This window comes from Pleurodeles waltl, chromosome 10 (genome assembly GCF_031143425.1).
Source record: "Pleurodeles waltl isolate 20211129_DDA chromosome 10, aPleWal1.hap1.20221129, whole genome shotgun sequence".
Lineage (NCBI taxonomy): Eukaryota > Metazoa > Chordata > Amphibia > Caudata > Salamandridae > Pleurodeles > Pleurodeles waltl.
The window spans coordinates 600,388,732-600,413,233 of record NC_090449.1 but is presented as its reverse complement, the minus strand read 5'-3'; the positions used below and the strand labels follow the sequence as shown (position 1 = coordinate 600,413,233).

Here is a 24,502-nt window from a genome sequence, read left to right as displayed (position 1 = left end):
TTTCTACAGTTAAAAAATAGTAACCAGAATAAGTAGTGTAGTGCATAAAGTGGTTTGTTAAGCGATTAACTATCATATATGTGCAGCTCATGATCCGAGATAAGTATGCACCAAACCTCTGAAGACACTACTAAATTCAAAGCAATTACTGAGGGATGGAGTGTGGGGAATTAATTGCAGTAACTGTTTCTAAATATAAGTAGGAAATGAATTAATAGTTCATTTCACCAGAGATTATCCAGAGGTATGCCTGGCAGTGGGCAGCAAGGAAGGCTTGAAAGACCATCAGGCTATCTGTACTGGTATGCTTACAGCATTCAAGACTTGGATCAAACACATCAATCAAGGTTGCAATATGTTCAGAATGTGTGGACTCATTTCTATGTGACAGTCAAGAAAATCACCATTAGACAGACATTTACATTCTATGTCATATCTTGACTTATTAAAGTGAGAGTTGCCAACTTCTAACTCAGGATGTAACAATTTCCAAATGAAGTGATCTATTTGGACACAGGTTGATCAAGAGGGTTTTGTACACGTGCTGTGAAGGGTTGGCGAGTAGCACCAGATGAAATAGGTTTGATGACAATTTACTGGAATTGGGTTTTACCCAAATAAACAAATGTACAGGCAGTAGAATACCATATATCAACCCTGGAAAAAAGTCAAGAGAGTACATTAAGGGTTTCTAGTGATACTTTCACATATAGACCTTGATCAAGTGGCATGTAATGTTAGAATAACTTCCCATAGTGACCAGATCTTGTGAATCAATGTCTCAAGCACTCCATAGGGGAGAATGCACAGCCCCAAATGCCACTCGTTCCTGCAGAGCCTTGACTTCTCAAACAATCTGACACTCAGAGTCTCCTAGTGTATACATAGGTGAAAAAGGTGGTAGCTGCCACCAAAGTCCAGACATCCAAAGCAGCTCAGGTTTACTTGTTGCATCTAAGTAATACACTCTATGTCATATATGTCAGTACCCACCGTACCGCCACGATCCATGCACACATACACTGCACGAGCAATCCAACTACTTGTTTGCTTAACGTATTTCCTGATTTATGAGGAAGATGAGAAACTGGGGTGGCCTGAGAAGGCAAGCTTCAGATAGGAACTGCAATGGTAAAGCCATCCATTCTACACTGCTTTTCCAAAGTGCCATACAAATGTAGAGAGTTAGAAGCAGCAGAAGGGGAAACAGGATGACTGAAGTGTGTTTTGGCCACTTGCCCGGCTCAGTGGAGTTCAGTTCACAGTACAAAAATGCTAAATTAAAAAGGAGTTCGTAGATACAATGCAACAGCAGCACACAAAAAAAATATAGCACTTGACAGTAGAAGAAGCCTCTGAAAACCAGTCTCTGAAAGGCCCAGTACTCTAGGGGTTGTCACCGTCTTAGGGCCTAATTAAACGTTTGGCAGACGGGAAAGCCTATCTGTCAAACTCCTGACAGGGTGGCTGCCGCCTTTGTGGTGACCACTCCGCCGGAGCTATTAAGAGTTTCCCGCTTGGTCAGTGGGCCGAAATCTTGGTTTACGCCCGCCAGCCTAGCGGAGAACAGGCTACAACATTGCAACGGTGCCATGAAAAAGCTGGTGGAGAACAAGGTTGTAATCCGCAGTGCTGCCCCAGGCCACCACGATCATGGATCCTGGCAGTGCTGGCACAACCCTGGCGGTCTGATATCCAGGGTCTTAATGTGATGATCGGACGACGGTCCTGACTGCCACTGCGAGGCTGGCGGTCTGAAGACCATCAGCCTCATAATGAGCTGCTTAGTCTCTCCTCCTTTACATGCATTTTACTTTTCTAAGCAATTTTATTGATGTTAAGCTGAATGACTACATTATCAGGGTTGCAAATTAAATTAATATGTTGTGCCTTTAATATACACTGTCAAAACACTATCAAAAAAGTTACTGTAACTAAGGGGGCAATGGGCTGCAGGGACAAGATGGCAGAACAACACAGAGAACTGTGGAAAGGTGACAAAGAGCCAAAAAGATACCAGAGAAATGGAATTGGAGGCTTGACAGCAAACGATGGATGGACATGAGGACAGAAGGACAAGGAGATAGGGGTTAGAGGCATAGGGAGATACAGTAAATGACGTGTCAAGGACAAGAGCAAAGCACCAGGGATCATGAAGACAGAGAGACAGATGAGCATGGGGATATCGTCCTAGAAGGCTTCAGAAATAGAAAATTCAAACAAAGGATGATGCAGGACAGGAAGTCATGACAACTGTATACTGAAGACTTTGGGCCTGACTTACAAGGGTATTTTAGGTCATAGATGCAAATGTTCGGCTACATTTTCCAACTTTACACTTGCCAGCAATTCAGAAAATGATTTCTGGCAGGCATAAATAGATTTACTACAGTGGATTTCTCCGCCACGAGAGCAGAGAATCCAGAATGTAATTCCAGTGCTAGGTGTGTAAAGTGGGCGCTATGAAGCATGGTTTGCCTTGTAGGTTTGTGAACGCCCATTACATTTGTGGGAGTACAGACTCTGACCCAACCCCATCCCAACACTGAAAAGGTAAAAAATGTATTAACTCCCCTTCCAGCATGGAAAGGGGAACAGACAGGGGTTGCTCCACATATAACAATGATTTCCCTATAGAGAAAAAATGTGCTTTGCACAGCAGGCTCCATTTTCTCCTCTGCTTAAAAGTATGCTAAATAGATTTCTACACAATGATATTTCCAGCAGTTTGCCTGGAAATCTGTTGCTTACGTTGATGTACTTTTGAGATTTTTTGCAAAACACTAATGTAAAAATGTGTTCAACCAGAGATGTATAATGTTTTTTGCGAAGTCGGGTGCTATGACTTGTGCTCGCAATAATTTTGAATAATGTCATAATACTCAATCTATGGAGCACTAGCAGCAAAAACCCACAGTCTTCAGACACTCATGACTGGGCTCCCAAAAATCAGGTGAAAGGTACTAAGGATCAATCAAATATGGAGCTCCCTCTTCTAAAAATTCCAGAACAGAGTAGTGAGCACTCCAAGATCTTTAAATGCAATGGGAGACGGTCAATGCTGAGCTACACAAAACGCACAGTATAATAAAAATCCATTTGTTATACTTCTGAGTCTCCAATAATGATGTCACATTAATGAATATGTCACCGCTGCATATGCAATGTTTTGGGAAAAGACAGATGGCTTGTGTTAAAGCAGACGTAGGGCTGGATAGGTCAAGAAGGGAAAAGGAAAAAATTAAAATGGAAAACTAAGGGCCCGATTTAGAGTTTGGCAGAGAGGGTACTCCCTTTCAAAGGTGACAAAGTACCCACTCCATCAAATCTAAGATCTGCCAGACTCATTTAGAGTCGGGCGGACCTCCATTAAATCGAAGCCAGAGACTTCTCCATCTCTGCCAACGACATACACCTCCAACAGCACGCTGGAGTAAGGGAAGTCAGAGGCTTTGTCATTTGCCCACCCAAGCTGGAGTGGGTCAACAAATGGCAGGTCTTCACGGTCCGTCTCTGCCAGGTAAAACCTTGAGGTAAACTCTAAATACTGTCAAACCTAGGCAAAATCTAGCTCTGGAAGAGTCATTGAGGTAACAGTGACCAAGCAACGCACTACCACTTTGTGGCTCAGCCAGGGATGAGGAACTAGAAAGCCACTATGCTAAAATGCAGTACCATTTCACAGATGTCTGATAATCCGGCCCAGAATAACAAGGTATGTATGAAATAACAGTGCTTCTTCAGCTGTTTACGTGAAGACTTGTGATGTAAAAACAGGTTTACTCTGTGAGCAGAAAGAAACGTCACTTAAGAATGCTGTCTGCTTTAGGAAGACGTACTGCTTGGCACTTGGGCTAAGGTGAAAGTCTCACCCGACTGGCTGCTGTGGCAGCAAATTATTACAGTTGGCAGCTACCCCTGGTGCCCCAGAATTAACAGGGTATTAATTGGAAGAGGATGGGCTCCGCAATAGTGCTTCACAAACTACATAATGGAGGAACTGTCATTGAACTTGTTCTGTATTTACTACAGTAATTTGCAAACGGGTATTTCATTGGTGCACTTCCTCCTGGGGCAGTGGAAAATGAGTGGTGCTTTATACCCCGGCAAATGCAAACGTGGTAACTGTAATGGAATTTTACATATGTAGTACTGCAATGATGGGCAGTGGTATTCTACACTATTGATAAATATTTATAGTATCTAACCTGATGAATAGCTCTGCTGTCTCATGCTTAGGCCTGTAAGTTAAGTAACCAACGATAGTCCTTGTTAAACATGGCTTCCTTGGTGTGGTCTCCTCTGACTTTTTTGCATTTTGTCATCCTGTTGGCTGACTTCATTTTTGCTGGCCTTAGGATTTTGGGCACTTTACCACTGCGGACCAGTGACAAAGTGCATGTGCTCTTCACCTAAAACACGGTTGCAATGGCTTGTCCACAATTATTATTCTAAATGTACTTATAAGTCACTAGAAAAATGCACTATGTGGGCTTAGGGCCTATAGGACAAGTTACTTACCTTCCCTAACCCATTATCTGCTAGAGACAAGATCTAGTTGCAGATCCCTTACCTCAGAATTTCCCCAGGCGCCAGTCTGGATTAGGAAACGTTTCTCGACCAGCATCCCTACGTGCCGTTAGGTGGTGTCGATCGGCTCTGCATCCGTCGTCGGCGTCATTCACACTGGATATGATGTCGCTGGTCATATATAGGTGCCACCCCGGGCAAAGCGCTGTCAGTATCTTTTCACTCCACACCAAAAGCGCCGAGGCATGTAGAACACTGACCGCTGGTGCCTCAAAACTAGGGCCCTGAAAGGTGAGTCCCTGCTCCTAGAAATCAGTCCGAAGAGCACGGAGTATGGGTGGGTTGGTAAGGAATCTGTAACTAGATATCTCTAACAGATAAGGCATTACCGAAGGTAAGTAACCTCTCCATCTGATAGATATCTAGCTGCAGATTCCTTGCCTTAAAATAGATACCCAAGCAATATCATCTCAGGTGGTGGATCTGCGAACTAAGATCACACTAGAAATTCCATCCTGCAGGACTGAACGGGCAAAGTGGCCGTGGCTAGGGACCTGACTGTCCAGCCAATAATATTTGGTAAATGTGTGCAGAGATGCCCACATTGCCACCTGACAGATGTCAAGGACTGGAACGCTGCATGCTAACCCAGTGGTTGCAGCTTTAGCTCTGGTAGAATTAGTCTGAAACCCTCAGAGTGTTGCTTTTTAGCCAGTGCGTAGCACATTTGAATTCAGAGTATGTCCCATCTGGATACGGGTCTCTTCTGCACTGCATGACCTTTCTTCGTACCCACATAACCAACAAGGAGTTCATCCTCCACCCGAAACTCTTTGGTATGATCAATGTAGAACGCCAATGCTCTTTTTGTGTCCAGAGGGTGGAATCTCTCCTTTTCCTGAGAAGGATGCAGGGGTGCATAAAAAGCAGGCAAGGTGATGGATTGGTCTACATGGAAGGGCGTAACCCCTTTTGGCAAAAAGGAGCCCATAGTGTGAAGCACCATTTAGTCAGGATATATGGAAAGGTAGGGCGGCTTAAATGACAGTGTCTGCAGCTCACTTACTCTCAGGGCAGATGTAATTGCCAAAAGGCGGCTATTTTCAAAATGAAAAGCCTGAGAGGACAACTGTGGACAGGCTCGAAAGGAACTCACATCAGGAATGTCTGAAACAAATTCAGGTCCCTTTGGGACATAATGAATGGGGAAGGAGGAAACGCATGAGTAAGGCCTTTAAAGAACCTATGTACAATGGGAGACTTAAAAAGGACTGTTGATCAGCCAACCACAAAAAAGCAGAAATGCCAAATAGATAACCTTTGAGAGTCCCCACAGTAGAGCCCTGCTGGGCCAGAGAAAGTATAAACAAGAGAACCTCAGAAAGAATGGCGACAGCGGGCATATACCATTTTGGTGGAGGGACACCTGGCTGCCATGATTACATTACAGGCTTCAGGCAGAAGGTCAAAAGCTGCCAACTGCCACTGCCCAATCTCCACACAAGAAGGCAGAGACTGGACAGTTAGAGTGGAGAACCTTCCCCTGCTTCTGTGACAGATGATCCTCCTGATGGGTCAGTCTGTTCAAAGGGTAGGTGGCAATGCTCGATAGCTCTGGATACCAGATCCTTTGTGCCTAGTCTGGAGCCATGCGGATCACTTGGGTCTGGTCGTTCTTGATCTTCTTGAGAAGTATGGGCAGAAAGTCATACAACAGGCCTGAGTTCCATTCCAGTTGAAAAGCATCGCCAAGCGATTACTACCTTGGAAACTCCAATGCACAATACTGCTGACACTGCCTGTTCTCTGGGCAGGCGAACAGATCTAACCCAGACTCTCCACACTGCTGAAAGAGAACTTGCACCACCTCCAGATGGAGACATCATTTGCGACCAACGAAGCATCGTCGGCTGAGTTTGTCCGCTCTGGTGTTCGGAGAGCCTGCCAGATGTTAAACCACCAGGGAAATGCCCTCTTGTTCCAGCCACATTCAAAGGTGCAGAGCCTCTTGACAAAGGGTCCACGATCCTATCCAGCCCTGCTTGTTGAGGTACCACATGGCAGTGGAGCTGTCCGTGAACACCTGTGCTAGCTTTCCAGAAATGATTTTATTGCTAGTCTGATCGCCTGGTGCTCCAACATGCTGATGTGGAGTTCCGACTCCACCGGAGACCAGAGGCCTCTGATCTCCGCCTCTCCCAGGTAGCCGTCCCATCCCAGGAGTGATGCATCTGTCACTGCTGTCAGATCTGGTTGGGGAAAGGATAAGTATCTGTCCCTGGCCCAAATCATGGTTCTTTAGTGTAGGAGGCTGGCTTGGTTTGTAGTGGTTAGCTTGGGTACTTACACCTTACACCAGGTCCAGTTATCCCTTGTTAGTGAATGTAGTAGTGTTGTAGCAGCTTAGGCTGATAGAGGTAGCTATAGCAGAGCAGCTTAGGCTGAACTAGGAGATATGCAAAGCTCATGCAATACCACTTATATTTACACAGTACTTATACACATGTAAAGACAATACTCAGTGTTACCAAAAATAAAGGTATTTATTTGGGTGACACAGTACCAAAAATATCTTAGAGACAATACTCCTTCTGGAGGTAAGTATTATACACAATATATACACTGGACACCAAAATTAGACAAGTAAATAGTCATAGAACAATGCAAACAGAATGAAATCCTATAGAATGCAATGGGAGAAAATAGGTCAAGGGGCAACACAAACCATATGCTAAAAAAGCGGAATGTGAATCACAAATTCCCCCCTAGACAAGTGTAGTGTGTGCAGAATCGCTGGGAGAGTAAGAATACAGTAAAGGTAAGTAAATTACCCCCACCCTAGAGCCCAGAAAAGCAGGAGTAAAGTACTGCAAGTTTCCTTAGGACACACTACACCTCGTTTTTGGGATTTTGCAGCAGCCAACCAAGTCTGCAAAGACCAACTGCTGAATTATTGGACCCGAAGACCTGCAAAGGAAGGGGACCAAGTCCAGAAGTCGAAAGAAGTTCCAGGAAGGACAGGAGCCCCTGCCAACCCAGAAGAGGGTGCAAAAGAAGTTCCCGATTAGTAGAAGACTGCATAAATGCTCCCTAGGAACATGCCAGCGGGTTCCTGCATGATGCAAAAGATGTCCCGCGGCGTGAAGATCGTTGCAGATGAGATTTTGTGTTAGAAGGCGCCAACAAGCCTTGGCTACGGCAAAAGTGCGTTTTTCATCAAAATGGCACTGGATGGACCCAGGAGAGACCTGGGGGCCTCAACTCTGTGTGAAGAAGAGGGAGCTCTCAGCACTTTAAAGAGCCCTCAGGATGCGAGTCTGTGCCCCCAGAAGCCGCAGGATCTGGGTTCAAAGGAGGTGCAAAACGCGGTTGATGCAGCACAACAAAAGAAGGTCCCACGCCGCCATAGAACAACTCAGCGAGTTAAGCTTCGCAGGGTGGAATGCCAGGCTGTGCATGAAGGAATTTGGCAAAGAGTGCACAGAGGCTTCAGGAGGCGAAGAAGACACAATACACAGGGGTACCGTCGTTCTCGGGGAAGGCAAGGTCTTACCTCCTCCAAATTGTGTCAGCAGGAACTCAGGACAGTCTATGTCGATGATGTCCACCCTCTGTGTCCTTAGGAGCACGCTCGTCGCCGTGAGCGGAGTCCCAGGGTACCTGTCGTCACCTTGGAAGGTGCCTGCTTGGAGCAGGGAAGTGACTCCGTCACTCCACGGGACATTTCTTCAGTCCTTCTGGTGCAGGATGAAGACAGGTAGTCCCCAGAGCATGCACACCATGGAAACAGTTGCAGTTGCTGACTTGGAGCTGAGGTTGCTGAAGAAAAGTGTCTCTTGTAGGCACTTTGTTGCAGTTACAGCGTTTCTTGGAGCAGGCTGCGGTTGATCCAAGGTCAGAAGAGTCTGAAGTTGTTGCAGAGGAATCCTGAAGGAAACTTGCAAGCAGAATCTGAAGAGAACCCACAGAAGAGACCCTAAATAGTCCTGAGAGGGGTATTGGCTACCTTATCAGGTATGGACCTATCAGGAGGGGTCTCTGACGTCACCTGCTGGAACTGGCCACTCAGAGCCCTCCAGAGTGCCCCCACACCTTGCAAAGCAAGATGACTGAAGACTGGGACACACTGAAGGAGCTCTGGGCACCACACCTGGGGTGGTGATGGACAGGGGAGTGGTCACTCCCCTTTCCTTTGTCCAGTTTCCCACCAGAGCAGGGTAGAAAGGGTCCCTGAACCGGTGTAGACTGGTTTATGCAAGGAGGGCACCATCTGTGCTCTTCAAAGCATTTCCAGAGGCTGGGGAGGCTACCCCACCAAAGCCTGTAACACCTATTTCCAAATGGAGAGGGTGTGACACCCTGCTCTCAGAAGAAATGCTTTGTTCTGCCTTCCTGGGATTGGGCTGCCCAGTCCCCAGGAGGGCAGAACCCTGTCTGTGAGGTGGCAGCAGCTGTAGCTACAGTGCAAGCCTCAGAGAGCTGGTTTGGCAGTACTGGGGGTCCATGGTGGAGCCCCCAGGATGCATGGAATTGGCTTCCCAATACCAGATTTGAAATGGGGGGACAATTCCATGATCTTAGACATGTTACATGGCCATATTCAGAGTTACCATTGTGAAGCTACATATAGGTATTGACCTTTATGTAGTGCACGCGTGTAATGGCGTCCTCGCACTCACAAAGTCTGGGGAAATGGCCCTAAACTATGTGGGGGCACCTTTGCTAGGGCAAGCTTGCCCTCACACTTAGTAACTTTGCACCTAACCTTCTGCAAGTGAAGGTTAGACATATAGGTGACTTATAAGTGACATATGGCTGTGAAATAGTGTGTGCACTATTTCACGCAGGCTGCAGTGGCAGTCCTGTGCAAGTGTTTGTCTGAGCTCCCTATGGGTGGCAAAAGAAATGCTGCAGCCCATTTGGATCTCCTTGAACCCCAATGCCCTCGGTACCTCTGTACCATATACTAGGGACTTATAAGGGGGTCCAGTATGCCACTTGAAATAGGTAAATGAAGTCAAAAATGTAAAAGCAGAGAGAGCATAAGCACTGAGGTTCTGGTTGCAGAGCCTCAGTGACACAGTTAGGCACTACACAGGCATACACATTAGGCCACAAACTATGACCACTGGGGTCCTGACCAGCAGGATCCCAGTGAGTTAGGCAAAAACATACTGACATACATGTGAAAAATGGGGGTAACATGCCAAGGAAGATGGTACTTTCCTACAGTTAGCCATCACTGCAGATCTCATGCAGTTCCCTCCAAGATCTGGATCATGTCTGAGAGGTTCCCCTGGTGCTGTGTCCACTGGAACTTCAGGTCCCACTGCATATACCACCAGGCATGTGTCACCAGCAGGATGAAGGAGGCCATAAAGCCTAGCAGCCTCAGAGTCACTCTCACCGAAGTCCAGGATAGAGGATGAAACATCGGTATCATAGTCTGAATACCCTGGACTCACCTCTCTTGAGGATAAGTCCAAAACTGCACTGTGTCCAGAACAGCTCTGATGAAAGGGAGTGTCTGAAAGGGAGTCAGGTGTGACTTTGGCACACTTATAGTGAACCCCAGTGAATGCAGGAGGTCTGCTGTAGTCTGGAGGTGGAAGACAAAAGCCTGGGGTGAGCCCACCTTGAACAGCCAGTTGTCACGTAAGGAAAGACTGAAACCCCTACCCTGTGCAGATGAGCTGAGAGCACCACAATCACCTTGGTGAACACCTGAGGGGCACTAGTAAGGTCAAAGGGTAGCACACTAAACTGAAAGTGCTCTTGGCCCACCTTGAACCGCAAGTAAAACCTGTGGGGAGGCAGGATGGGGACGTGGAAGTATCACCCTGCAAGTTCAATGCTACCACCCAGTCTCCATGATCTAGGGCAGATAAGACCTGAGCTACAGTGAGCATTTTGAATTTCTCTTTTTTGAAGAAGAGATTGATGTCCCGCAAGTCCAGAATAGGGTGAAGACCTTGGTTCTTTTTGGGTATCAGAAAGTAGAAGGAATAACAACCACTGCCTTCATCTGATATCGGGAGCCTTTCTATAGCTCCCCTTGCCAAGAGAGCCTTAACTTCTTTGCAGAGTAAAACCAAATGATCCTTCATCAGCCGTTCTTTTGAGGGAGGCATTGGAGGAGGGAAAGACTGGGAGGGGAGGGAGTAGCCCTTCTGTATGATTTGCAAGACCCATTTGTCCGATATCATGGACTGCCAATGAGGGAGATGATGACTTATACTCCCTCCACCTGGACAAGAATTGTTTTGCAGAATCACACTAAGAGGGCTTGGACACTATGGAGCTAGGGGACTGGGTGGTGGATGACTTCTGGCTAGACCCTCTGGTTCTGAAGGCACCACCACTACGCCCCTGCACTAGCTGTTGGCCTGCTGCAGGACAGTGGCTGGCCTGTGGGTGGCATGGTACCACATCCCTTCCGTAACCACCAAAGGGGTGAAAGACTGATGGTTGGCGAGGGGTTCGCCGGGAGGCCCAAGGACTTGGCCATAGCTGAGAAGTCCTTAAACTGCTCTGGTGCTGAGTCTGCTTTTCACCAAATGGGCGTGAGCCATCAAGGGCATGTCCATAAGGTTTGCCTGGACATCCCTCGTGAAGCCAGATGTGCGTAGCAAGGCGTGGCACTGACAGGCCACGGTAGACAAAATAGCTCTTACAAGAGAATAAGTTGTGTCTACGCCACACTGTATGGTGAACTATGCTGCATCGCTCACGTCCTTCAGGGCCTGGTAGAGAATGGTCCATGCGTCCTCTGGGACTGCACATGCACCACTATCACCCGTGGTGTTTTGGAAAAACAGCCCAATTAGCATGAGGTGTTCACCGACCTCAATGCCAGGCTGTTGGAAGAAAACAAGTTCTTCTCACGCTGATCCAACCTCTTGGATTCCCTATCTGGGGGTGAGGAAGGGAAGGCACCCTGGAAAGAGGAGGCTGGGACTAACAAGCTCTCAGAGGTGCTGGGTGAGGAAACTATCTCTCAAGGGAGTTGGGTGAGGAAACTAGCACTGCCCGGAGCTGGGTGATGGCAGCAGCCATTTGTGCTATTTACAGGAGCCCCAGTGCTGGGTTTGGACCAGGGTAGGACATAAGTGAGGGCTTCATTAAAGGGCAACATTGGATCGGATGAGGAACTCCCTGGCTGAAGCACCTCAGTCAGGAGGTTAGTCCTACCTTGCACCAGGAGCAATTCAAGGTCCGGGACCTCCGCTGCCCTTCGCACCACCACAGGAATCCCCCTCCTCCGTAGCCACAGTAGGAGGAGAGAGAAAGCCAGAATCTGGAGAGTTGGCGAGTCCACTGGCCTCTTCTAGTTCCTCAAACAAGTCCATATGATCATTCTGGGTTTCTAAAGGGTCCAGGGACCCCTCCTATTCGTCTCCTGTGCCTGGCTGGTCTAATAAAGGCTCAGGCATTGATATGGCACCTGTGGGTGATATAGGCATTTGAATCAGAATTGTGCAACGCCATCCCGGCTCCGGATCATCGGAGATCAAAATGCAGCTGGCGCCACCAGTGGATGTCAATGGCACTGGGAGCGTCGACTTCGGTACTAGTACCAGAGAAGGTCGACTGTGTGCAACCGGCACTGTTTCGGATCCATAATCGGACCCCTAAGACTCCATTGAAGTCAAGGCTGAAGCTGCCGGCCCAAAACCTGATGGGGCCTCCTCAAACCCTGAGGGCCCATAGGTGCTCCAATGGGGCAGGCCCGCTCAAACGTGCTACACAAGGCCTGGTAAAATTCCTTCAACTGAGCGGGGTCGTTCTGGCTCCTGGAAAGGAGGGGAGGCTCAGAGTCAGTCCTGGCAATGATTCCGTGAAACTGTGCCTGGAACATTGACGTTCCCGACTCGCATCATTGGCCGATGAGCGAGGTGAAATTGAAGTCTGTTTGGGCTCTTCTTCTTCTTGTGCCTCATCCCCAAGTGCCCAGAGGAATTCAAGTGGGACGAAGAGGACTTGGGGCTCCTGGAGCATTCCTGCGACCTTCTCCTCAACCGCTCCATCAAAGCTTTTAGAAATATGGCCCGGTAGTCCAAGCACAACTTCAACATCAAAGGAATACTAGATGTGGATCCTTCACTGACATGGCGTGATGGCAGGCACCACACGGCTTGAATCCCATCTTCTTCGATGACATCCTTGCACAGACAAAAAAAAAAAACTTTGACAAAAAGTAGAAAAAAGGCCTGTCAAAAAGGATGTACAGATAGCTCTATCCCGGATCGGTGCTTTTAACCAGCATGGAAGGAAAAGAACTGATGTTTGCGCGCCTAGGTGGTGTCTTTACAGGTGACCATGATATCACAGACCGCTCTGACGACGCCATGCGAAGCTGAACGGAGCCACCTGTCAGCACGCAGGGGTATTGCTCAGCAAAAAGTTCCAGATTCCAAGCTGACGTCTGGAAATTCTAAGGTAAGAAATCTGCAGCTAGAAGTCTCTATCAGATCCCTGTCTTATGTGAAGACATCCTTGACGCACCAGGAGTATGTTACTCAAAAAGACTTCAACAAAAGTCAAAAAGAGGCCAGTCAGAAAGTGACTGAGGGATAATTCTTTCTTTGGATCAGTGCTGGCTGACATGTAAAGAAAAGAACTGACATCAGCACGCCAGGGTGGTGCCTATACAGAACCTGCCATGTCATATCAGGCATGGACGATGACGGATGCAGAGCCGATCAATAGCACCTAACGGTGTGCAGGGAGAAAATTATCCAGATCCAGACTGATGCCTGGGGAAATTCTTAGCTAAGGAGTCTGCAACTAGATATCTCTATCAGATAATTAAATAGTACTAGTGAGCTTGCAGCACTGATGGTGCAACACACTCCAGTAGCCCTGTACACGTCTCAGGCGTGCCATTGCACAGCCTGTGTTTGCAGTTTTAAGCTCCCATACCAACCTGTAGGCAAGTCAACCCTCTTGCCAGGACAAAACCTTCATCTTTTAACACTTATAAGTCACCCCTAAGGTAGGCCCTGGACAGCCCCAAGGGCAGGGTGCAGTGTATTTAAAAAGGTGGACATGTACTCTTTAGTTTTACATGTTCAGGTAGTGAAAAACTCTCAAATTCGTTCTTCACTCCTGCAGGATGGAAGAGAGGAGCTGAAAATTACACCTGAATGGGCAGTGTCCTGATCCCACACAAAAGGCGGCATAACCACCTATAGTGAGTCTGGAGCTGGGGCAGCATGGGCAGGGGCTCTGTGTACATCAAAGGATTCTCTCCGAATTCTTCTTCCCTACTTCAAAGGCCCCAATGGGTATAATAACTGAACTTCTGACCCCATCAAATCAGTGCTCTTCTGGACACGAGGATAGTCTGCTAGGAAGAAGGACTGCTGTGCTGCTGAAAGAACTGTCATTCTACTGGACTTTGCTGGGCTACTGCTCTTCTGTGCCTGCCCTGCTACAAGTTGCCCTTCTTGCTTGGGAATGAGAAGGACTGGACCTGCATCTCTACATCCTCAGTACCAAAGTAACTCCAAGGGCTCCTATTCTGAAGTGTCAGGGACCTCAAAAACTTCCCTTCATCCTGCAACAGCACCTGGACTCTGCTCTCTGCAACTCTTCCCCTGCCAACTGGAGTCAATACATTCCTGGGCCCTTGGAAGTGGGTAAAAGGTGCTGCAGCTGTAAAATCCACACATTGCCACTTCAGGAGACATTGCATCGCTGGCTGTGAGGCTCGACGATGATGCACTTCCTACATCTAAGAACTTTGGCAGTGATGCGTCCCCAACTGCACCGTTCAGAACCGATGTGTTGCCTACATCGCCAAGCTCAACGACTATGCATCACCTACATCTAAGGGGTTCGGCAGTGACGCATCCCCAATTGTATGGTCCGGAACTGACGCATCACCTACATGGCCAGGGTCGACAACAACTCATCGACTCAGCTGCTCCTCGCCTTGCTCCTTGCATCCTTCCTTGATGCCAATGCAACCCCGAACCAAGGTACTGACTGTATCCAATCCGCAATCGATTGTGGTTGGCCTGACTTTTCAGATTTGACCCCGTATAGTGCGACCAGGTAGCCCCGGTTGGCGCTTTGTGTTTGTAAGCACTACAGTTTCATTTTTTTTTTTCAATTCATATCTTGACTTCGACTTATTGGATTTTTGTTGTTTTGGTCTTGTTTAGTTCACTACAATTAACTCTATTTTTCTAACTAGGTGTGGGATCTTTTTGCAGGGTGTATTCACTTTTCTACTGCTTTAAGTGTTGCATAAATATTTTAAATATTGCCTCCTATGTTATGCCTGCCAGCTCTGTGTCATGCTACCAGAGGGTGAGCACAGGTTAATTTACGGTGTGCATCTGACTTACCATGGTTAGGATTGTGGTTCCTGTTTGGACAGGGTGCATACCTCTGCCAAACAGGAACCCGATTTCTAACAGTTGTTAACACATTGCCACAGAATGTACAGACTCAAAGCACCATTGCCATGGCAACTACATTCCTTCCTTTTGCCATTTATTTTACTCATCGGATTTCTGTGCAGCAGTTAAAAGGAGTGCACAGCGTCAATGTATTGTGGTGTAAGCAGATAAGGTAAGATAAAGTGTACTCAGATGGCTTTCCACAGAAGCACATACGCCACAAAGTTCTCCCTCTCATTAGTAGGTAGAAGTCCTTCTCCCACCTGCCGTGTTAACCACATTTGACAGTGCATGTCTATGCATGGGATGAAGATGAAGAAGAAGTAGAAACATTTTATTGGTAGCTTCAGACTCTGCCAAAGAATAACAAACTATCAATCAAAAGGTGCAGCTTTCTGGCTCAGTAGCTCTATGGTACTTCTCCTGTGACAGGGCTTAGTAAGGGGAGAAGTTCACTTGGACGTGTGTTGCAGCTGAAGCAGCCCAGTGAGCCCCTTTGCCTCAGGGCTGCTTTCTGGCCTGGCTGGATTGAGCATTCTGGTCCACCACTGAAGGCAGTCTCGTTGCTCATAAGCAGTGAGGTATTTTCACAGTGTCCTGCCTGGATAGGGAGACCCTTATTTGGGGTTATAAAATTTGGAGAGAATATTTTTATAAGCAGGCTGCAATCGACGCATCTTATCCACACATGAGAAAACATTTGTGTAAATGAGTAGATAAACCTTTTATGCAAACTTTCCATTATACAATGTGTAATAGATATCTAGAACAAGAGAGTGACAGAAGAGTGCAATACATTTTTGGACCAAATTTCTTGAAGCTAGTATACAATTTTTACCTTCCTTCTCCATTCTCGACCACTAATTCTAAGACAGTTTGAAGTCGCTGACATGTGAAGGCCTCAAATAAGAGCGAAACAGTCTCCGAACCCAACGGATGTAACTCTCCACTTGGTGGAAGGACAGTGAACTGTGACTGCTGTGTGAGAAAAAAGAGAATCAATGAAAATGAAAAGCGGTGGTAACTCACTGAAGGACAAACATAGTTTGCCATACAAGTGATTATCTTTAATGATATGATCGTGTGCAAGCCTCAGATCGAGGAGGTAACGTGGATACCAATAACAACAAAAAAACAAACTAAAAAAAGGACGATCACCCTCACCATGACAACTTTCTTAATTAAATCAAAGGCATTCCGTGTGGTGATAAGGGTAGCACCTAGTGTGCTTAGAAAGGTTCAGTGGGAGCGGGCACACAAAAAGGCACATGCCTATGAAGAGGAATACAAAAAATGTAAGGGGGTCTTTAGGTCCCTAGTGAAACATGCCAGGAACAAGTGATACCCACCAGATGATAACCATCAGCCTACTTGTTTTACTGGCTCAAGGGGAGTAAGTCTGAAAGGTAAAAAGATACAATGGAAAACTGCTATTTACCTGTAGACTGTACTGCACTGTACACTCTTAGACTCCTTGGTTATTGGCATATGTCTCAGAATAAGCAACCCCACCAACATTCGAATTTAACAGAAACATGTTGTCTCTCCTTCTACTCTCAGACATTTAGCCCTCACCAGCAAAATCCCATTGCTTTACTGAAGAAGTAAGAGATCAAACCCGGCCATCAACTGTACATGAGATTGTGAAAGAAACTAGGACCATGGCATGGAAGAGCGGTTATGTGCAGTTATTGAAAAGGAATCAGAACAATACCAATTCCTATTTTTCTCATCACAGTCCTTAATTTTTGAGGATGTGCCAAGCAATGGCAGATCTATAACTGACACCATTTTGCATTGGCTCATGTCCCAAAAAAAGAACATGACATATTGAGGGGATTGGTCCTAACACACTGCCTAAAATGCAAGAGACTGTCTTTAGAACAAATTGACTTAAATTGTGGTGGATGAAATGTCCTATTTATTACAAAATGATCATGGATACATGAAGGAACTACAGTAAAATTCCAGCTATACCCCTAATAACCGACAAGGAAAGTGACTCGGCTTTCTAAAGCACACATGACAAACAACAAGCAAAGAATCAGTGTTCAGTAAACCATCCTAAACAACTACACTGGTTTGAAGCACAACAGTGCACAGATAGTCATCTGACCTTCAAGAACACAAAAGGCTGAATCGCCTCACCCCAATCAATCGCAAGATTGACTTTCTTCTCCAGGCGCACATCGAGTTCTGTCTACCAAAGGTTTCAGAAGATTCAACCATCAAAACACTCATGACTAGGAAGCTGCGGACGAAGCGTATTCCAGGTGATTTCAACAAAATGGCAAACTGAACATAACTGCTGAGTAATCTGGTAAAGAAACAAGTACATACATCATCAACAAGCTAGAGAGATCAAGAGTTTGAATGAATGTGAATAAAGTGGTAAGAAAGTCAAAGGCAAAGAGACACAGTAGTAGATTCATTCATAAAAGTATGAGAACATCCCTTAAACTAGAAATACAGAGACCAGTCTTAAGTCTGAAAAATACTCCCACATGCTGCAGAGAATATAGCTAAATTGCTCAAGGCATGCAATAAAGAGCAAGCACTGCAGAGATTGTGAAATGCTGCACGTGCAACACAGCAAATAATATCCAAACTTGCAGAATCACTGACTGTGGAACTTAACAATGATCACAGAGAAACGTCCCATGTTACAGACCAAGAGCCCAACAGCTGACAATAATGATTGCCCAGAGCAAGGAGACAGAAATAAGCTAAGCGATACTCTCTCTGAAACTGTCACATCAACTGATTTGGGTCGCCTTTTTCATTTTCGAAAAAGAAACACATCATAGAAGTTAACACTCCCTCTTTCTTTAAAAGGCCCTTGAAACAAGTAAAGAAAGAAAGACAGCAAGGAATAAGAGAAAGAGACAGAGCGAGAGAGAGAAAGAGAAACAAGACATCAATGTGTACATGTTTTACTTATCTTAGAATGAGCAATCTGTAGTTTATATTAAGCAAAGAAGCAAGGGGCCAAGGTCTCACACCAGAACAACAGAGATGCTGTGGTATCCTGGCCAGGTTTGAATTTGATGTGAGGAATACCAATCAGAAATCAAGAGAAAACCACTCCAGGGTTAAACATGTACAATTAACTAGGGCATCTATCAACATCGTGTATCATTTACATCAAGGACCTCCTGAAGAGGAAAGGCTGTCATAAACCCACTGTACATGACTGGAGGACCCAGGTTTCTGGTCTCTACAGAGAAGGCCCAACAAAAACATTTGATGAAAAACAATTAGCTAGATAATCATAAGAGGCTCACCAAGTAAAGTCTGTCTGGGCTGGCACAGTAGATGAAAAACAATGGGTTAGGATTCTACCCAAAGCAATAGCAGGTGGTTTAGACTATTTGCAAACATTCCTCCCATCTCCTGAATGCATATGAAGCATCTGCAAGCCACAGCATCAGCACAATAAAAATCCAAAGGTACAACAAGAGAACTAACTACAATAGGGACCTGATTACCAGTTTTTCAGTGTATTCTGACCCATGTGTAAACCCATTCATGCAAAGGTCAGTATTAAGAGTTGGTGGGAATTTAAAGCATCCAATGTTTATTGAATGTATTTAATACCTCAACCTACGTTAAAGTTCGGCAGGCTCTCTGATCTAACTTTTAAGATTGCCCGATGGTCCCACCAGCAGCTGGCCTGCACGCTCCTTGGAACGCATCTTCAAATTTGGTATTAGTACATCATTCAACCCTTGGCTTGCCAGCAGATGGTCTGCACACGCTTTGCAGAGCGCCCTATATACTATGTCATTTTCGGAATGGTCTCACGGGCACTGCCCAATTGGTCCTTCAAAGATTTTTTGGAGGGCATACACTTTATAATATTTCATAGTTCCACCTGCTCCCATTGTAGACAGTGGTATCTTCCCTCGTGGTATCTTTTGTTATTCAGGTTATTGGACTTTTAATGTTTAGCTTGTGTTGGTTGAAACACATATTGCAAATTTCTCTTAGGCATATTAGGTTTGTCCATATGATGATCTTTCCATTCTGGTAAGGAACACAAAGTTGTTGACTATAGTTCCCTGACTCAATCATACAATATTGCATATGTAAGCATTGGTACTTTTGGCTAGTGACTTCAATTATTGATTTATATTGTCACACTCGTACGCCTAAGTTGAATGAAGTTTAAATTGATTGTTTGTCCTTTTTCGTTTGGCTGTTTCTATACTATTGGTGATTATATGTGTATAATAAAAAGTTCTGTGTTGTTCATCGCACAGAAATTATAGGTTTGATTGTATTCTTATGTACATCTTTATGTTTTAAGGTTATAAGGTTATAAGGTTTCCTTTATAAATAAGTGTACCTCTGGTCCCTCAAAACCCATTAGGGTTCCCTTGTTTTACATAAGCACACACCATTATTCCGAAGGCACAGTAATACAATGATATTTTTTCCTGATACTTCAATGAATGTGCCTTTCTACTGACACAATGTTCCTAATCGTACTACTGTGGGTTATGATATATAACATAGGTGCTACTTCTGCAGTAAGTAGCATTTCTGATAAGTGCAGTGTCTTGAGTGATTTAAATGGGGACTGTTTCTTCAGAGCATCATCCTGTTTCTCAATGCCACTGTTTACGCTGTAGATCATAATAGTTCTCCTTCATGATCAGTGTGTGCACGTGATACACTAAGATTCTAGTGACCACCCATAGTTCTGGTGGGTAAAATAATTTTCTGATGGTTACATTAAGAGGGTTTCTACTGGGTGAGACATGGAGATGCATTTGCTGTAATGCAGCAGAGACACATCACATTTCTATAGGAAATTATTAACGACCCTGTACAGCTTCCAAGAAGTCTTGTTTTGCTATAAGAAAATGGCTTTTTTTCACAGTAAAATAAAAAATGGTGGGCCTAACTTTAGTAATACTTGTTCAGATGCATATGGTGTTTCCTCCACAGATAATGTAGTTACAAAATAGGCCAAAACGTTGCAAAAACACTTCAGGATGAAGGCTTCATATATGATGAGACAATAGGCGGGCAGAAGGCACCTGTTTGGATGTATCCCTCTCATGACAAATAAGGATCATGGCAAGAAGTGTTCTCAAAATTGCCCAGTGTTACCTACATATTGTTTCTCGCAAAAGTACAGTCCTTCCCCTGTTGACGACGTGAAGTGGAGTTGTCTGCGACAACCTCACATGCTTCCTCTACTGTGAGAGAGAAAGCAGTTATAACCAATATGATTGCCCTGATTAGATAAGATCACGCACGTAATTGTCACTTCCTGTCGGACCAATTGCCACTCACATTCATATCTTAAATATTAACTCCTCCTCCAGTTAATAAATGTTCCTTCTTAACTGCAGTCTGACAGATTGGGACAGCAGATTACGGTCCATTCAACAAATCCCTATGCCACAGGCCCATGTCCTTGCAAGTTGAAATATTCGTCTTCAGAAACAGTTAAGACATTAGGTATTCTAAATGCTGAAACCAATGAGTCCTCGGTAGCCACTGGTGAGACCCCATCCTCACTTTCACCTGAGGTACCCGTAGAATACAGAATGCCATGAGCTCCAGCACTCTCTAGACCTGTATGGACAGAGGTATCTTGTCTGGCCTAACAGTATCTTCTCCTTTGTATACTGAACCGTCACTGGAGGCAGACACAGTATGCCCATCACTCAATCAATATGCTGAGTTATTTGCTGAAGGCACTAAGGGCCATATGTACGAAAGCTTTTTCCCATAGACAGAGAATGGGTAAAATCCTTTGGTACATCTGGCCCTAAGATTGATCTTAGGATATTCAACGGGTACCTTTGCTCATTATGAATGACTGTTACTTTGTCAAATGAATCTAGAATATTTTCATTCAAGATACTCTTTATGAGCAAACTCTCGAGGCAGGAGAAAAACTGCTTTTCCGGTATCTTAGATTTGATCATAAACTGCAACCAGAACCTTCAGAATGATTTGGGGTACAGATGTTGAGCAAAATGGACGGGTTTGAATATCAGAGCACAGATCTACGATTGTTTTTAGTGGTCGCAAATGGAGATTCAGCCTGTCTGCCAATGTTAAAATGGCTGCTGGCATGTAAAAACCCTATTTTTCAAGTCACTAACCTATTACTGACTCGCAAAATAGGGTTTGCCAGTCACTGTTAGGAAGAGGCGTGCCAAGGGCACCCCTTCCTAATAGCGAGTCGCAGGGGGATGTACAATTGTTTTGCAACCGGAATGCAGTCACGAAACAATCACAGTTTACACCCTAGTTCAAGTAGGTGGTAAGCCGGTCACAAATGGTACCCCTTTCACTTTGTGAATATTAGCGAAAATGTTTTATAGAGCAGGCAGTGATTTTCATTTTCATTTTTCTTTGTGAAACTCATCCCGTTTTCCTTTACGAAAAATGGGCTGCATTTAAAAAAAAAGTTGATTTATTCAAAAGCAAACACAGACATGGTGGTCTGCTGTCAGCAGACCACAACCCTGTGTTATTGCCCATTCCCAAATTGCGACCTGTCTTACGAATATTGATGAGGCAGAGCAATTGCGAACCCACTGGAAATCGTTCAATGTGTCTGTGACACATTAGTACATTTCATTTTGCGACTCGCATTGTGAGTTGCAAAAGGTAATCATCATACATCTGGCTCAAAGTGTTTGCCTCCTACCATGAAACACAATATTCCCCATATTATGGTACACTGGGGATGTGGTAGTATGTGTCTGGAATGTCTGGGCATGCAATCAGATTCAACAATTACAATGAAGTTAAATGCCTAACACCTCAAGACACCATCGTGATTTTTTTTCTTTTTTTTCAGAAATTTGTTAAGCACTTTAATTTCTAATAGGGGGTTCTCAGCATTTGTGCCTTATTTTTGGGGATGAGACAAATTCAGATTGAGCCCTCCTTTTCATTTTGCCAAAAGATACAACCTCTTTGGCTCATCTTTAGCAACATTTGGCATAATTCTTTGATGGGTATTTCTCTAAAACTGGCAGTAATTGGCCTCTGTGGTGGTGACAGAAACACTACACTTTAGGCAGGTCACCATTTTCAAAATCTTCGAAGATTCACGGTTCATACGTCAGTCTTTCCATGCCAAAAATAACTTTACTAGCCTGCCCCATGATGGTTTACTGTGATATTTTGAAATGAATGGAGTAGTCAAGTTGTTTCCCTTGTACTCCAGAAATCGGGGAGATCAAAGAAGTTCTCGTTTTATTTCACTAAGTTTCAGCCTTTTGGAGGTCCAATAATGAAGAGGAAGAGTCGCTGTTGGGCTTCAGATGCACATGTGGAGAGAGACACTGTGCTTGGTCACTTCACAGTCCTGAATTTCTGGCCCTTAGTACAAGTTATGTGGAACTCAATTATAAGTGAGCTGGTGGCCCCTTACCTGATGCAGACATTCACAGGTACAGTTTTACGGGTCAGAAAAAAACAGCTGTAAAATTGCTTTTGGAAATGGGTGCAATGTATCTCAGACCCATTCTCCAGCCTTCCCACCCAACTCTCAGACAAGGTAGGAGAGGAAAATGTGATGTTCCCTAGTGACCCTCGATTTGACCATTTCCTCCCTACCCTCCTCCAGGACTCCTTGAAGACAGTTACCTCCTGCTTGGAGTAGGTGGTAAATGTCTGCATTAAACCCCCACAACTGCGAGTACTGAGCAGAATTCCACCCAGTAATTCAGAATCCACACAGTTATTCCTGATTTTGAAGTGCCTAACTCGCAACTATAGGCATTTTATGCCGAGATTCTGTCCAGTGTCAGTAATTCCGTCAGAAAGGAATTTCCAAATAGAATTCCTCACAACTTATAAGCAGGACCTATGATGAATTGGTTTAAATTTCACACATTTCATGATCGTGTCAAACATGCTGGTACCTGGTGTTTGAGGGGAGAAAGTGGACTTTAACTCAACCATCCCTCTGAAGGCTACTCTCCTCTCCTGTTATTGTATGAGGTGACTAGTTAGTGGTGGTGGCAGTGAAATCATATTCCAGAGGTGCAATCTTTTTCACCTGCACCCTGTGGGTGGACTGCTTGGGGGGAGTCCCAGGTAAAGGCCTGTCCAGCCCCTTGTAGCTGGGATACTTTACCTAACCTCCCTAGGAACGTGCTGGTGTGGGCCATATTTCAACATCTAGGGTTTACAGTAAAAATGTAGGCTTTGGTGGGTGGAGAGCAGTTGAGAAACTGAAGCAATGACATCACACTCATCCATTGTTTAATTTGTGCTGGTGGTTGCAGGGGTGGGCATCAGAACTCATTTTTGTGGTTAGAGACATTTTATATCAGCAGAAAAGGGAGACAAAAATATGGAGAGGAAGATATGAAAACAGTGTTAAATGGAGAAAATAGTGGTGGAAAAAAATCTGCAAGATTGAGATGAAGAGACAGGAATCGTAGATTGGGGGGGGGGGGAGAGGCAAAGTGTAGAATCAAGGACAAGGCAGCATTGCTATTCAGCACCTCTCTGGCACTCGGTTACGGGCTCCCAGGGTAAACTCTGAACTCCCGCACTCGTTGCTATACAATCAGCACTCTGCCCACACGATCAATGAACAATTTAAAAATGGCATTTTAATGCAAGGTTAGCCCCAAGTTGCAAATCACTGTGGGGTTACCATTTAGGATTATTTTTAGGTATTCCTAGGGTCTTGAAGAAAAGAGTGGACGCCATGTCAAAACACAAGGGAAAGACACCAAACAACCATTTTGGAACAGATGGTCTACTCTCCTAGGGACACGTACTATCAGTATCTCCAAAGCTCAACAGATATGCCATGCGAGGTAGACCTTTTTGACCTCTGTATTAAGAGTGTGGAATGTACTACAATAGGAAATTAAACAATAATGGAATCTGTTACTGTGAAGGAAAAAAATCAAGGTTATACTAGAATAATTTCGCATTGACAACCAAGTCTTCTTGTTGTCAGCCTATGACATTTGCCTCTTCACTCTGCCGCATCAGTCACGCTGCCGCTCATGATGGGCTACAAAGACTGTTCGACTTTCTAAGTAAAATGTTGCCTAGAATAGAGGAGAAATTGGACATACTCTAAATTTATAGAAAAAATATTTGGTATAAATGCTCAAAATTCAGACTCCATGGCCTACAGAAACATTACGGCAAATAAATTAAAAACAACAGTTACCACATAAAAAATAAATCGTAACACAGATTTCAAAACTTACAAAAACAATAGAAGTATATTAGACAGAATCTTACTCTCCCATCTTTTGCTGCTGTTACCCATACAAGACCCTTATCAACAAGACTCTGACTAGATGTTAAAACAGGCCAATAGTAACGATTGCATATTGCTTCAGAGAGAAACTGATGCCATATCTTACCTCTTCATTTCTTTCTGCGAGGCAAGATGGGCTTTCCCGCATACTCCATTTAGCTGGCAGCTGACTCATGTTATCAATTTGGAAGGTAGTTAATGTTTTGTCTCCCAATTTGAGCAATCCTAAATCGATTGAAGGGACATTGATAGAAACCAAGGGACCCTGAAACAATGAAAAAAACATGATATGGTG

At 44.9% G+C, this 24,502-nt stretch overlaps 1 protein-coding gene across 1 annotated transcript in view; it reads right to left on the bottom strand.

Annotated features, from left to right (window-relative positions):
- The window catches only part of DLEC1 (DLEC1 cilia and flagella associated protein), a 535,808-nt gene that overhangs the window by 241,927 nt on the left and 269,379 nt on the right, over positions 1-24,502 (bottom strand). Inside the window, exons 20-21 of the mRNA XM_069211058.1 lie at positions 24,314-24,472; positions 15,778-15,917 (exon numbers count right to left, since the gene is read on the bottom strand). Of these exons, the coding sequence (XP_069067159.1) occupies positions 15,778-15,917; positions 24,314-24,472 (299 nt within the window). The remainder of the gene's footprint in view (positions 1-15,777; positions 15,918-24,313; positions 24,473-24,502) is intronic.